Here is a 15,074-nt window from a genome sequence, read left to right as displayed (position 1 = left end):
GTGCCGAGCTGAAGTCTTCCTCAGTTGTCGAGGTGCTGAGTTGAGGTGTCGAGCCGAGGTCTTCCTCAGTGGTTGAGGTGTCATCAAGCTCGAGCTCAATTCGAATTAGAGACTTGAGCTTGATGTTAGAAGTTCGAGCTTGGCTCGGGTCAAACTCGATTACCTTTGATCGCAGGTTCCCTATCAATCGAGATGCCAAGCTGAGGTCTCCCTCAATTGGAGAGAGAGTGGCATTCTTGTAATCTATAAGGAGAGAGATGACATTCTTGTAAGAGAGAGTGGTATTCTTGTAATTTGAAAGAATAAAACAAAAGAAAGAGAGTTGGTAGGAAAGAGTGGCATTCTTGAAATTTGAAAGAAAAAAAATGCAAGAGAGAGAAAGAATTGGTAGAAAGTGGTATTCTTGTAATTTCTATGAAAAAGGGTAAAATGTACTGTTAGATTCCATTTCCCCACATATAAATGTTTTGTATTAAACTGAAAGAAAGGAATTTTACTATTTTAATGAATCTCTCTCCTTCCTGTTTACTTCCAACCTATCAATCACATGAGTTTTCTGCTATACAATTCAAGAAACGATCAAGAGTTACTACGCATATATGCACATCTCCAAGGGCTAAAACTCCACAAAAAAAGCAGATGCGTAAAAATCAAGTAGAAATAAGGCTATTTATTGAGTTCACAGAAAGCAAAACTCAGCCAAATCAGTACTTACACAGCACATCTCCCACGAATCACATGTACACGCATATCTTGGATCCAACCACAGCCAACACCCTCCTTTTGTACAGAGAATCGCAGTTGTGACCTGGAGAAATCCAGTAACTCTCCTCACAACAACTGCAATTTCTCTGTATACAAAAGCAAGGAATGGGGTCACATCATCTGATCCTCATCTTCAAAGCCTTTATATGAATGGAGAAGGAAGAGAAAGGTACAAATCTCCTACTATTTTTGGTGAAGGCCGCAGATTGTTTATATATACAAACACACATATGGACTCATCCGTTTTGGATTATGAAACCTTGTACGGAAAGAGTTCTGGTTAAACCGTTCGGGTCGATCCGCGTTTGTTACAAACCGGCTGGTTTAAATCATCTCTAAAGTCTAAAACCCTAAATAAACGGCTAAACCCTGAGTTCTCCCCCCCCCCCCCTGTCCCCACTCCCTCACGAGCGACCGACGTAAAACCACAATTCTGCTGCTATCAGTCGCTGTAACAGAGAGAGAGAGAGAGAGAGAGAGAGAGAGAGAGAGAGAGAGACTAGAGAGGGAAGGGACGGATAGATTTCTTTCACTGTTTTGTACAAACTTTGGTCGACGAAAGCGTTGGAAAGATGGGGGCGGGGAAGGATACGAAGCATGACTACGAGTCGCTGCGCGAGCTTTTCAAACCTCATATCGATTCTTTCGATTACTTCGTTGATGCCGGGTTGGAAACCATGCTTATGCACATCAAACCTGTCGAAATTGTTGATTCGTTCACCAAAACCAAGCTTCGAAATATCCTTTTCATACACATGACACATTCACGCCCTTCTGTCTCTCTATTTTATTTATTTTTTATTTTTTTTTCCATTTTGATTGATGTTTTTCTTTTGTTGTTTCTTGACTTAATCGTACTTTGGTTTGGTAAGTCTGAATTATATCCTCCACAAAAAGAAAGAATTTCCAAATCAATCCGTGATCCTCTGTTACCATTCGAGGTAGTGTTTCTCCTTAATTTGTAATAGTTATGTTCCACTCTTTCTTCTATTCTACAGGATTTTCATATTTTGATTTTCTTTACAATTTTTTGGTGGATTGCAACAGTGTAGGCAAGCTGGAATTTCATATTCTGGTAAATTCATGGTGGATGTTTGCTTCCAATACAATAACGGCGTCGTCGTGAGAGAGAAATTTGGCTTTGGACAGCTCCCTATAATGCTAAAGGTTGGTCAATTTAGTGTTTTAACTTCATTTCTAAGTGTCCTCAGATTTTCTCTTAATTTGTGCCATGCTACATTTGAAGATTGAATTCGATTTTTCAAAAATTTATAGGTTCGCAAATTCTTTTGTTAGGTTGCAAGTTTTGTTACAGCAGTTTGCATATTAAATCGATGAAACGAGATTGTTATTTCAATTATGGATCATCATGTTTGTTCTAATTTCGTTGGAAGCTCCCAAAAGTGGGCTGGTTACGTTTGTTATGAAACACTGATGTTACTTGCTACCATTGATAACGCAGTATTAAATTTATACAGACGGCCTGTTTGGGAGGGCTTAAGCTTAAGTTGGGATGCTTAACAATAACTAATAAGGAATCACTCAAAAAGAAAGCTACCAAGGAATAGTAGTTGGAAAGAGGCAACCAACACTTGATGAACCTGGTGCTTCTGTCATTATGAAAAGATGATGGTGGCATTAAAGGAGTGGAAATTAATAAAAGGAAGAGAGAAAAGGACATTTCTGTCTTATATGGGAAGTTTTAAAGTGAATTACAGAGAGAGCTGGGGAAAACTAAAAAAGAGAAGCTTGAGGTGAGGGCCTTTCTGACTTTGCTTTGTGTTTTCCACCAAATGTTGCCTTTTGGCTTTCTGTTCCTTGAAACTCATGCAAGCTGAAAAGCAGGGGTGTTATGGTCTTGCCAAATGGCTACCTAGGCAAATGTTTTGGCTGATTCTCTTGCTAAACAAGGGGTCTCAAGGGTTTCTTTGTACTGGGCAACTTTGTAAACTGATTTCTGTCTGGTTTGAGTTTTGTGCTTTCATCTTTAAAGAAGAGGCCACATCTCGTGCCTCTTCTTAGGCTGTTTGTATGATTACTGTTTCACTATTAATATCGATTTCTTTCATTTATAAAAAAACTATAGTTACTGATGAATTATCTAGGTCAAAAGAATTGGCTGACTCCACAGTTTACAAGTTTTTCATTCTATTACCATTCTTTTGATGCTATTTATTAGCAACATTTCTGGCTTTGCATGTGAAAGGACAGACCACGGAAGACTCAATGTATTTTTGTTGAAAGCATTGTTGTCGAGTGGCTTGTTCATTGTTGAAGATGTTCCATATCAGTGATTTAAAAGGCATGCCTACACACACTTCAAGGAATGCACCTTGTTAGGTGCAGACATAGCCCCTTTCAAAACGAACCACCTTTTTTCTCATAAATTCAAAATGAACTACCCTGACTGATATACATCAATAATTGCGTCCTTGCTTCTTTCCTTCTCTACAAACATTCATGTGTTCTTTTCCAACCATATGGTCCAAATAACTACAGCCCCAGTGCATGTCCACATTATATCCTTCCTCTTTTCTTCTTCCAAGCTAGCATAGGGGAAAACAGGGTTTACATGTTGTTTGGAGGATTCCATCTGCACCCAAAGAGAGAGAAAAGCCAAACCCAAATACAAGAAACTAAGGGATAGGAGATTACCAAGTGAAAACATGGCTCACCATTGCTTTGCAAAGAAAACAGCAATGAGGAGACAAAACAACATGATGGTCGCCTTTTTTGAAGTAAATCACAAGTATTAATTTTCTCATTTAAAACCTCCCAAGAGAAAGCTATGATTTAATGAGGCATATGGCCATGCCAAATCTCTTTAATAGGAAAAATCTGCACCACGGGGGAGGGTCAGTTAACAGTTAGAAAAAGGAAGCACAAGAGGAAAGACTAAAAGAAGAGGGAGTCTAAACCAATGATTTAAAAGGTGTGCCTCAGGCGAGGCACATTTCAGGGTATGTGCCTCGCCTAGGTCCTAGGTGCAATCCTTTCAAAAGGCGCACGCCTGATGCGCCTTGCGCCTCAGCCCAAGCATGCGCCTTTTGAAAATTTTATGCTTTTTTGCCTTTTTTGAACATACCCCCGGCCCCTTGTGCCACGCCACTCGAGGCAAGCCTAAATAAGCTCCGAGAACCCCCAATTCGGTAATGTTGTTCATTCATTCATCCTAATAAAATATCTTCTTAAAAAGCAAGCAAAACTATAAAATCACTATTTTTTGTGTAAAAACTATGAACTTAAGACCTAACGTGGACTTACTTAGGCTTGCCTCGAGGGGCGTAGGACAAAGGCGGCTCGTAGAATCAGGAATTTAATATGTTGTACATTACATTAGCTACGTGAAGTAATGCAATTGAGTGAAAAAAGAGATTAGAGGTTTTAAATGCTTGAAAATGTTTTATATGTTTGATTTTGTTTTTAAATTCTCATTTGAATATGCTTTACATAATTACATCTTATATTTATGTATTTTAATTTTAGATAATAGGTTTTTTAAAACATCATTTTAAAATTTAAGATAATATTTTTATTAATATTATCTTTAGTGTTTTTTATTTTTTATTTTGAAAATTTTGACATTTTTTTGAATTTTCTGACATTTTTTTTTGATTTTTTAGCATTTGTTTATAATTTTGCGCCTTGCTTCAAAAAGGCGCGCGCCTTGCCTTGCGCTTTTAAAACATTGGTCTAAACCCAACAATGGGACTTTAAAGGGTCCAGGAAAATGCCTTGAAGGATTTGCAAAAGTTTAAGCACACAAGGAACCTCTGAATGCCTTAAACCCCTTTTGTAACCCAAATCGCATTCAAAGCCAAGGTTTACATACAATATTATAATAGTTAAATTAAATAGAAGGATTTGTAAAAGTTTAAGCACACAAGGAACCTCTGAATGCCTTAAACCCCTTTTGTAACCCAAATCGCATTCAAAGCCAAGGTTTGCATACAATATTATAATAGTTAAATTAAATAGAAAATATTACTTGCAAAGTAGGTATTGATTTTTCCAGATGAAAAGAAGCCATTGTTAAGTGTTGTATTGATGGATCTTGTTACTTGCTCAAGATTTATAGTTTCTACATTGTTTATTGTTACATTGCTGCATTTCATTTATTTATTTTGATTGCTTTTCATATTATTTTAATTCGAGAGACATTTTTACTTATAATCTTTGTCATAATCTAACTGCTTGTGATGAGGTAAATATTGTGTAAGAAGAAGATAACTTTTAAATTAAGGATTGTATAAGAGAATCATTGAATAGCTTGGCATGTTTTGACCTGACAAAATTTTTAAAGCTTAGACTCTCTGTATCTTTTACTTATCGTTAATTTGCTCTTTCATTTGATGACTTTGGTTTGTTGTTTGTGTAGTCAAAGGTTTGTCACCTGAGAGGTGCTGATCCTCAAAAACTGGTATCTTACAAAGAAGAAGCAACAGAAATGGGTGGGTGAGTAAACATATACAGCAATACTGATGTTTTCCAACTGTAGACTGTGTGATGCTATGCATGCATGCTAGCATTTGGAGCTTTAATTGGTGGTATCCTGTGTTCAAGGTTCTTCCTATTTTCTTGATGAAGCTATGATGTTTCTTTAGTTGTGAATTTTGGGTTTCCAAATTTCTAGGGTTTTATAAAAAAGGGCAGCCTAGTGCATGAGGCTCCCACCAATGTGGGGTCTGGGGAGGAACAGATGTAGGCAGCCATACCCCTACACATAGGGAGAGGCTGTTTCCAAGATTTGAACCCTGGTCACCTAGGTCGCAATGGAGCGACCCAACCGTTGCGCCAATGCCCGCCCTCTCTTGGATTTGATAACAAGAAGAAAATATATTAGGAAGAAGATCATGAAGAAAGAAAGATGAAACATAGGAATGAATGTTGCACTAGCCAAAGATGCCACCATCATGTTCACTAGTCACTGGAGCACCCACTACAAGAAGCAGCACAGTATTCTAACCAGCCTCATGCATTTCACATAGAAGGAATTTATTAAATGGAAAAATTGATTGTTAAATTAGAAAAGGGTCAGTTGAAAATATGAATTTAAGCTTATTATGCTATGCTGTTGCATGCTTGTAGAGTTGTGTTTTTGGTAACATACATACATACATACATATATATCATAATTACAATAATGCCTACATTATTTTCTCGATCTTCTTATTGATAAAAATAAAAGGTGTACAATTGGTATATGAAAAGAGTGCTAATGACTTAATATAAAAGGAAATATTCTGTCATTTCCAAAACTTCATTACCCCATACAATTAATGCTATGTTTGATTCGTTATGGTTCTCCCCTTGATACCAAGGAGGAAGATCATATGTAATGCTTGAGAACAATGCTTCTTTTCGTTGATCTAGGAAGAAGAAATTTTTTGGGTTTCTCTGACTGACAGAAAAAGGATAGCCCTTATTATTCTCATCACCATTAGGGTGGCTCATTGGATATGTGCCAAAGAAGCATTCTGGGATTTCTCCGCTGATGAGGGGATGGGCATTTATGGCTTCCCCTTTTGCCTCTTTAGAGATTGCAGCCTATATTTGGGAACCCCCTCCCTTGAATCCACCAATCCAAACTTTGACGCGTGTTCTTTGGGCAATCTGGGCACTTTTTTTTTTTTTGATAGTTAGTAAATGGTTTTATTAAAAACTCAACAATAACAACTTATACAATGAGCTTTCCACAGAGGGGCACAAGGCACAGCCTCAATTACAAAAAACAGATTACAGTTGAGCTCAAAATAGATGATACCTATGTATCCCTTGCTTAGCTAAATAATCAGCTATTCCATTAGCCGATCTCCTTTCCTATTGGATTCTTACAGTCATATTGGAGGTCAACCTGGGCACTTCAAGTATGGAAGTTGTTATGTGGCTATATTCTCTTGGTCTACATATAAGGGTGTAGCTAATTCTATTTGACCTTAGCTCTCATCCCTCCTAATCAGTGTTGCATGGACTCTCCTAGTGGATGAATTGTTTGTGTTAGACACCTGTTGGGTTCTGACACTCCACGGATTCTTGTGCTTCAATATAGCAATTTCCTTATGAACTTGCTTATTTGGCCAAAAATAATAGCTAATATTAAAGACAACCTTGGGGCTGTGTTTTGTTTTATTTTTAGGAGCTATAGGTGTTGGGTTTTCCATGCAAGTCGAGTTGCTGGCAGTTTTTTATTGTTTAAGACTGAGCAGAAGGCTGAATTTGAAAAGCATAGTAGTGAAGGGTGATTCAAGGGCAATAGTAAGTTGGTTACAGGATAGAAGTCAAGGAACATTGAGCAGAAACATACATTAGGGGAAATTAAGCAATTGATAAGGGAGAGGATTGTGTCAATTGTGTGGTTTTAGACTCTTTAGATCAGTACACTTGCTAAACAGAGGCCCAGCAAGGAATATATGTACTGGGGATCGGCAGATGAAATATAGCTATAATTCTGAAATGCAAGTAATGGGATTAGGTGGTGAAAATCCAGCCTAACAGAAAATACATGCTGTAATTGACATTAATTCTTTTGCCACAATTAATTAATAACATTGTTATCCATAAAAAATGAATAGCTAATATGCAGAACGAATGTCATGATTTCTAGAAACTATTATTAAGTAACAAAGTTAAAGCTGTAGGCCTTTTTATTGGTATATAATGTTAGAATTTGAAAAAGTATGGACTATTTTGATAGTTTGTACTTTGTGCAGACATATTTACGGCTTCCTGTTTTTTCATCTTGCTGAATTAGGCTCCCTGATACATGTTGGATTTTGATTCCTGTATCCATGTCCATGGTCCATGTGTTCCCAAGTCCTAATCCAGTGGAACAAGATTGCCTCTTGTAAAATTGATAGACATGAGATCTGCTAGTGTCATCTGCCAAGCTGCATAATTGGTAATGATTCCTAATAGCCAGAGGGAATATCTTGTTTTGCTGATTTAGTGAATTCTGGTTGTTCACATGGATTTTTCTTCCCCTCCTCTCTCACTTCTTCTAATGATCTATCTCTTTGTTGTTTGGTGGAAAGAAAGCTATCTGTTTGCTTTTCTGTCCATACTCTTCATTTCTAATCTCACCAAACCCTTCCACTACATAAAACCCACCAGCAGATCTGAAATTTGTAGGACCCCTATAACTAAAGAAATCCTCCAACTGCAGACCTTTTAATCTACGAAATGGGGATGCAACTCTCCATTTCCTTAAATCCTGAACAAGAATATGGGTATGGGTTTCCCATGCAATATGCTTATATCATGAATTTATATGTAGTTTTGAAACTAAATGTCATTTTTGAAGACTTATGTTAATTCTATAAAATACATATAGAAGTATCCATTGCAGTATCTGATATCATATCTGACATCAGTATGCTAGGCATGTCTGCATTATCCAGGTATCATATTATATAAACATGTTAGCATGAGAGCTTGGATGAACCCTAGGGCCAGCAACCAAGGCCCTTGAAAAATCATTCAGCAACTTGCGGCAAAGCATGCAAATCAACTATGAAGCAGCTAGTAAAACATCCCCCATTTTATTTTGATGGTAGTTTGAACAAGGATTGAAATATTGATATATACGCCCGACACAAGGTGTGTTGTATCGCTATTGCTGCATACCGATACATGATATGCTATGAACAAGGGCACATCTAGGGCTGTGAATGGACTTTGAAAAATCGATACCTGATTCGGCTACGAATTTAATTATCCTGGATTTGGATGTTAGAAATGGCATCCATTTAAATAATTGGATTAGATGCAGATCAAATCCCATCCAATTTGTTTAAAGTTTGAGTCTGATAAAAAAGTATTCCTTTATGTATATATGTAGTATAATTATGTATATAGAAAGATATTATGTATAATTTATAAAGTTCAAACTGACAAGCTTAATATTTTTGTATATATATATATATTTATTATACATATATAAGATAAAAGCAATTTGGTTTTTTTAAAATTTATTTAAATTTTTGGTCATTTTAAACACAATAACATAGTTGTAGATTAAATCCAAATCCGATTCAAAATCCAACATGATAATTGGATGCAGATGCAGATGCAGATCTAGAGGTTTCGTAATTGGATGCAAATGCGGATGTAGCCTGATTCGATCTGAATCTGATCTGTATACTGCCCTAGATCATCCCTTGAGTTCTGCGTATTGAGCTGATACGGGCACATATTGGTGTGTATTGCATTGTATCGGTCTGGTATGTACTGATATGGACCAATGCATATCGATACAATGCATCTATGCTGAGTCTCTTTATTAAAAAAAATGCTGCTAGTGTGACCCGAACACAAATCACTTTTATACCCAAACCTTAAATGCTCCATTTAACCACCAAGCCACCTTGGTTCTTATGATAATAAATGAAATAAGTAGCTTTTATTAACTTTTGTATCCATATACAATCAAAACAAATACTTATGTTTATGTTCAACAACTTACTTAAAATTAAAAAGAATAATATTCAAATTTGATATTCCATAAACTAATGGAACAAACAATCTATCAAATCTACATTTATATCAAAAAATGATTTTTAATCTCAAGAAATTTATACAAAAATATTAATAATGGAATAATTTTTTAGCACTTAAAATTTATAAATTTGCACATGATAAACATCTTAATTTTTTATATATTTTTCTAAATTATATATTTTTTATATTAATATTAAATGTCAACATATTTATTATTTATAAAAATAAAAATATTGTTTACAATATATTCAAGAATATAATTTTAAGTTGTATCTATCAAATCCACTAATCCACATTTATATCAAAAGTGTTTTTTATTTCAGAAAATTATGGATCAATAATGGAATAATTATTTTAGAATTAAAATTTATGAATTTGCATATGATACGTATCTAAGATATTTTAACAATTTTTTAAAGATATTTATTGTTTACATAAATAAAAATATTGTTCACAAACATTTGACAATTTAATATTTAGTTGATTTTTTTTGTTAATGTTAACAAGTAAAAATAGCTTAATAAAAATAATTGATATAATAATTAAAACATAATAGTTGCATATATTTTGTGCTTTAGTCTTAAATAGAAAATAACAAAATAATGGCTTTGTTTTGTATAATATGTGTCTTGGACTCTTGATTGATGCATTATTAGCAAAATTTTGAAATCTATATATGCATCACACTATATTAATTATAATATATTTCTTGATATATATATTATTAAAATATACATTCCTGTGCATTTATACATTATTTATGGCTATTTTGACACCAAATTTAGTGTTACTAATGTATTTATGGAATTTGTATGTATTCCCTAGCATATCCAAGCATTTCCATTTTTTTATCCATATCCATGCATTTCCAAAGAGTATTTGTATCTGTATCTGAGTTGTTTGATATGATGCCTGACACCGATACTTTGATCCTTTTGTCCGAATGACAGCATCCTCTTATCCCCCACTTCCTTGTTTTAGGGCCTTGTTACTCCCACTAGGAACCTAGTTGACCTTCAATTTCTTGAGATTTGGGGTCATCTTTGATTTGGTTTCTTTCTTTTGTTCTTATATCTCCAAACTTTAAATGTTTCATCCATTCGCTAAATTGTATTTATATAAATGTGAATGCATTGAAAGTTTTGGAGCTGTAGGTTATAGTGCATAACAGTAAAAGTTTTTGGGCCTCTCTAGTGTTGCTGGACTTTTAAATGCCAGATATATTGTTTTAAATTCTATATGATAGCACTTTTGGCATAGTTACATAATTGTTGCTCATATTACCTCTTGTGTATTTTTCCTGTCTTTTCTTCTTTTTAGTAAATCCTTCCTAACTATAATAAATAGTATTTTGTATATTGATAAAAAAATAGTATTTTTGTACCATAAGTTTGCATGATCAAAAATGGTATTTTGTATGTTGTATTTTAGTTATTTTGTTTTTATTTCTATATGATAGCACTTTTATACATGGTTAGACAATTTTTGCTCATATATTTCTTTTATACTTTTCCTATCTTTTCTTCTTTTGAATAAAACTTTCTTATTACTATAATAATTGGAATTTTGGATTGTAAATGTTTATAATTTGCTTTTCATTTGCTGATTGGAATTTAATTATTTTGTGCTTATTTTTGTCTATTACTCTTGACTTTGAACTTCATTCTTTATATTTCTTGGCATAACATTTGTTTTCTGTCTTTCAGTTATTTCATCTTGAATGGATTGGAGCGACTTGTTCGACTTCTAATTATGCCAAAGCGAAATTATGTTAGTCAACTTTTTTTTTGGAATTATGTTAGTCAACTTTCATCTTAATCAGATACTTGTCATCCAGTTAGGCCTTTAGTTATTTTGTTAATCCATGGAAAAATTTGAGATTCTCTAGCACATAATGTGCATGATTTGAAGGTATTTCTTTCTTCTTTTAGTTTTTTTCCCACTAATTTGGTGGTTGAATTGGAATTTAATTTTACAGCCAATGAGTATGGTGAGGAATTCATTTCGTGAGCGGAGGGAAGGATATACGGACAAAGCAGTTGTTATAAGGTGCTTTTTGTTGTTTTCTATTCATTTGGCTGATGTAATGAAATGTTATTTGAATGGTATCGTGGTATCTTTTTGTTATGCATGTGTTTCTTTGCAAATGTCATGATGAACTAGTGGTAGTGTTGCTTTCCAGAATTTCTTCTCATTGCTTCCTTAAAGTGTTAATGTATCCATGTACACTAAGGACCTGTTGTATATTGGGGACAGAGAAAATGTAGAACATATATTATGTTCTCAAATGCTACTAAAAACCCAATACTAAATTTTGAACTTTTATTTATAAACAAAAAAAATATCGCCATTATCTCTGTATTCCCCTTGCCCTCCTAAGAACAATTTTTTATCATGCTTTTGAAAATATGTACATTTGTTTCATTCCAAATAGTCCAGAATACATCAAAGAGCACAATCAACAATAGTTTTCTCCCTATTCTTTCTGCCTTTCAGGTGCTAACAATTAAATATTCTTCCTCTTTCACCTATGTGTTTGTCGACACGCAATGATCTACCAGGCATCCATGGACAAGTGCATCCTTCTCAACCCGAGTCTTAGTCTTATTAACTTTCATAATGCAGCAGATGACTGCATAATTGCTGATCCTGGTTCTTCCGTTCTCAATGATACAACACCCATGACAAACCTCTTTGAGAATTTTTTGGATAGATAAGATCTTTGAGATTTTCTACTTAAATTTATGTCACGGAGTCACTCAGGATTTCAAATAAAGATATTAAGATTGGGGGGGGGGAGGGGTTGTGGGGACTTCTTTGAATTACTTTTTATAGAAATCCGTGAATACACTAATTGATGTTTCTAACATGATTTCAATTGGATAGATTTTCTACTTAATTCCACGTCACTGAGTCACATAGGAATATAGGGTTTCAAATAAAGATATTAAGATGGGGGGGAGGGGGTTGTGGGGACTTCTTTGAATTACTTTTTATAGAAATCCATGAATACACTAACTGATGTTTCTAACATGATTTCAATTGGAGGGAATTTCTGTAAAATATTCTGGAATTTCTCACCCAAACAGCCCATATTGTAGCCAATGGTTGATTCTAAAGGCATGGTGAATTGGCTGAAGAAAGGGGAGGGAACTATTTGGCAGTTAAGGAATGAGTTCAGGCGCTTCAAAAAAGCTTCTCAAGATATGACGATTCAAATAGGATGGATTAGAAGATCAGCTAACAGCATGGCCGATGGTCTAGCTAAACAAGGAGTTCAAAGACAATGTATGTTTTGGGCTATGTTCTAGTTAGTAGGAAATTTCTTTTGGGTTACCCTTTTAGCTGTGTTGTAATTAAAGGGATTGTCTTTTGGGTTTGCTTGGGGCTGTGATGTATTTAGTGGGACAATGTGGACTGCTTGTCTGCCCAGAACTTCTTATTGTACTTGATTTTCCTAATTAATGAATCTTCTCTGTGTTGCTGATAAAAAAGGTTGATTCTCGAGATGTTATCATTTAAGTGTTTCCTTAATTGATTGAGGGAAAAATACCATCTAACACATTGTTAAAGAAATTAGGCTATGACAATGTGCTGAACTGTTAATTTAGAAAAAAATATGGCTGAAGTTTTTTAATTGTTATTTCATTTGCTAGAATTTTGGTGTATAATGTTTTTTAATCACTTAGTCTATGGTGTTCCATTTGTTCAGTTCTATTAGTCATGATAATATCTGGAACATGAGTTCAAGATTTCATGGATGTAGTGTCTCTTTTCTGTTTTTTATTTTAGGTGTGTGAGAGAAGATCAATCAGCGGTGACAGTTAAATTATATTACCTTCAGAACGGAAGTTCAAGGCTTGGATTTTGGTGAGTAATGCTGGCTTGTTGTTTTTAGAACTATGGAATATTTTTATTATTAACTTATGTTGTGTATTAGAATTGAAATTTGTTTTTCCTTTGAAACTTTTGTAGGATAAGAGGAAAGGAATACTTGCTTCCTGTGGGCATTGTTTTGAAGGTTTGTGTTGTAAAATTGATCTATTTAGCAATTATCATATTTTTTGTTCTTTGGTTTTGTCAATATATTTGTTTTTTTAATTTTATGGTTTAATTGGTAAACATATTTTCCCACTCATCCATCTTACCATTGGTATTCTTGCTATACTCATTTTTTTCAGCATGTTGTCTAATAATTGCTCAACACTCTGCATGATAGAACATTACTGGTCTTTCTCACTAGAACATATTTGTAGGAACCTAACAACAGTCCTGCTAGGTGATAAATTGAGGGAATGCAGACTAAAATGTTTGTTCACATTTGGAGAAAACCATCTACTGTTCTACAGTTCCAGTGAGAAGAAGTAATGCATTCTGAGTTGAAGAGTCTAGAAGAGCTAGGGGTGGGCCAAAAAAGCTATGGGATGAAATAGTGAGAAATGACTTGGGGGGTCTATCATTTCAAGGTTTAAAATGTCGATGTCGATGGAAATGTCTCTTACCAAAATATAGGACATATGTCGGAAATGTCGAGGGGAAATATTGTAAAAATTAGAGACATTGTGGAAATATTATGAAATATGTGGAAATATGCAAAGATATTTTGTAAAATGATAAAAGAAGCATTAATACATATTTCCTGATTTATTAGTAAATGTCTCTTATGCATTTTGATGTTTTTACAAGGTTATCTGATATTTTCTTTTCTTATTTTTAATTCTGATTTATTATAAATTCTAATATATTTATTTCACACTAGTAAATAGAAAGACATTTATTCGGATTTTTTAAATATTAAAGTTATAATACATTATGTTTTATTATAAATTTAATAAACTGATTCTCCTTTTTGTAGTATTAAGATTATAATTAATTCTGATTTTTTATAAAACCTAATGAATTTATTATGATTTTTAATACTAAATTTATAATAAATTATGATTTAGTATAAAATTTATTAAATTTATTCTGTTTTTCTATATTAAATGTAGAATATGGTTTATTATAAAATTTAATAAACATTTTCTGATTTTAATAAATATTTAAAAAAATACTAACTAGTTAATATTTTATTACTTGAAAAATATTTTATGTTTTATATTATAAAGTAATTAATTTATTCTTTTGTTTTTATATTTTGTTAATTCTTTTGATAAATATTTTATTTGAAATATTAAATAGAAATTATTAATGGAATAATCTATATTAATATACTGTATTATATTAATATAATATACTAATATATTATATTTTTAATGTACATTAGTCGACATAATAGGAAAAACTGTATTTTTTTTGGTTATTTGGACTGATTTGGTCGACATTTCCGAAATATAGGAAATGTCGACCGACATAATGTATTTTTATATTACCATCCACTTTCATATCGGTGAGCCTCGAAATCGACATACATCGGGTGACATTAGTGACATTTGGCGACATTTGAAACCATGCATCATTTAATCATGGATATGACACTGAACAAAGTGGAATGGCAGAACAGGATTGATGTAGTTGGCCTCATATAGTTGGGATAAATCTTAGTTGAGTTTAGTTGTTGAACTGTTTATTGTTTATGAACAATGCCACTTTAACCTGCCTCTTTAGTTCATTAATTGGTAGTCAATTGTGGTATTTATGCACACTACTATGTTCTTTTTAAGTACATGTAGATGAATGCTGGCCTAATTTCTTGCTAGAAGAATCATTGATAACTTAATAAGTAATAACGTTTTGAATCTTTATTCTCTTACATGATTTATTATGTTCATGCCATCAATTCCTTTTTTGTTTTTCCCTTTTGGTTGGGTAGC

At 33.6% G+C, this 15,074-nt stretch overlaps 1 protein-coding gene across 4 annotated transcripts in view; it reads left to right on the top strand.

Moving 5' to 3' along the window:
• Positions 1-1,132: 1,132 nt before the first annotated feature.
• The window catches only part of NRPA2 (nuclear RNA polymerase A2), a 73,202-nt gene continuing 59,260 nt past the window's right edge, over positions 1,133-15,074 (top strand). Inside the window, exons 1-8 of one of the 4 annotated variants that reach the window (XM_088960308.1) lie at positions 1,133-1,503; positions 1,624-1,706; positions 1,813-1,932; positions 5,144-5,220; positions 10,968-11,031; positions 11,240-11,310; positions 13,054-13,131; positions 13,237-13,282. In XM_088960308.1, coding sequence (XP_088816434.1) covers positions 1,338-1,503; positions 1,624-1,706; positions 1,813-1,932; positions 5,144-5,220; positions 10,968-11,031; positions 11,240-11,310; positions 13,054-13,131; positions 13,237-13,282 — 705 coding nt within the window. In that variant the 5' untranslated portion in view covers positions 1,133-1,337. Of the gene's footprint in view, positions 1,504-1,623; positions 1,707-1,812; positions 1,933-5,143; positions 5,221-7,516; positions 7,664-10,967; positions 11,032-11,239; positions 11,311-13,053; positions 13,132-13,236; positions 13,283-15,074 lie in introns of those variants that run through there. The other 3 variants (XR_016104062.1, XM_088960309.1, XM_088960310.1) reach the window with 3 other exon arrangements.

Source organism: Nelumbo lutea, chromosome 1 (assembly GCF_056320005.1).
Source record: "Nelumbo lutea isolate HS-2025 chromosome 1, American lotus-T2T, whole genome shotgun sequence".
NCBI lineage: Eukaryota > Viridiplantae > Streptophyta > Magnoliopsida > Proteales > Nelumbonaceae > Nelumbo > Nelumbo lutea.
The sequence above is the reverse complement of the archived record's forward strand: the minus strand, read 5'-3'. Positions and strand labels throughout refer to the sequence as shown.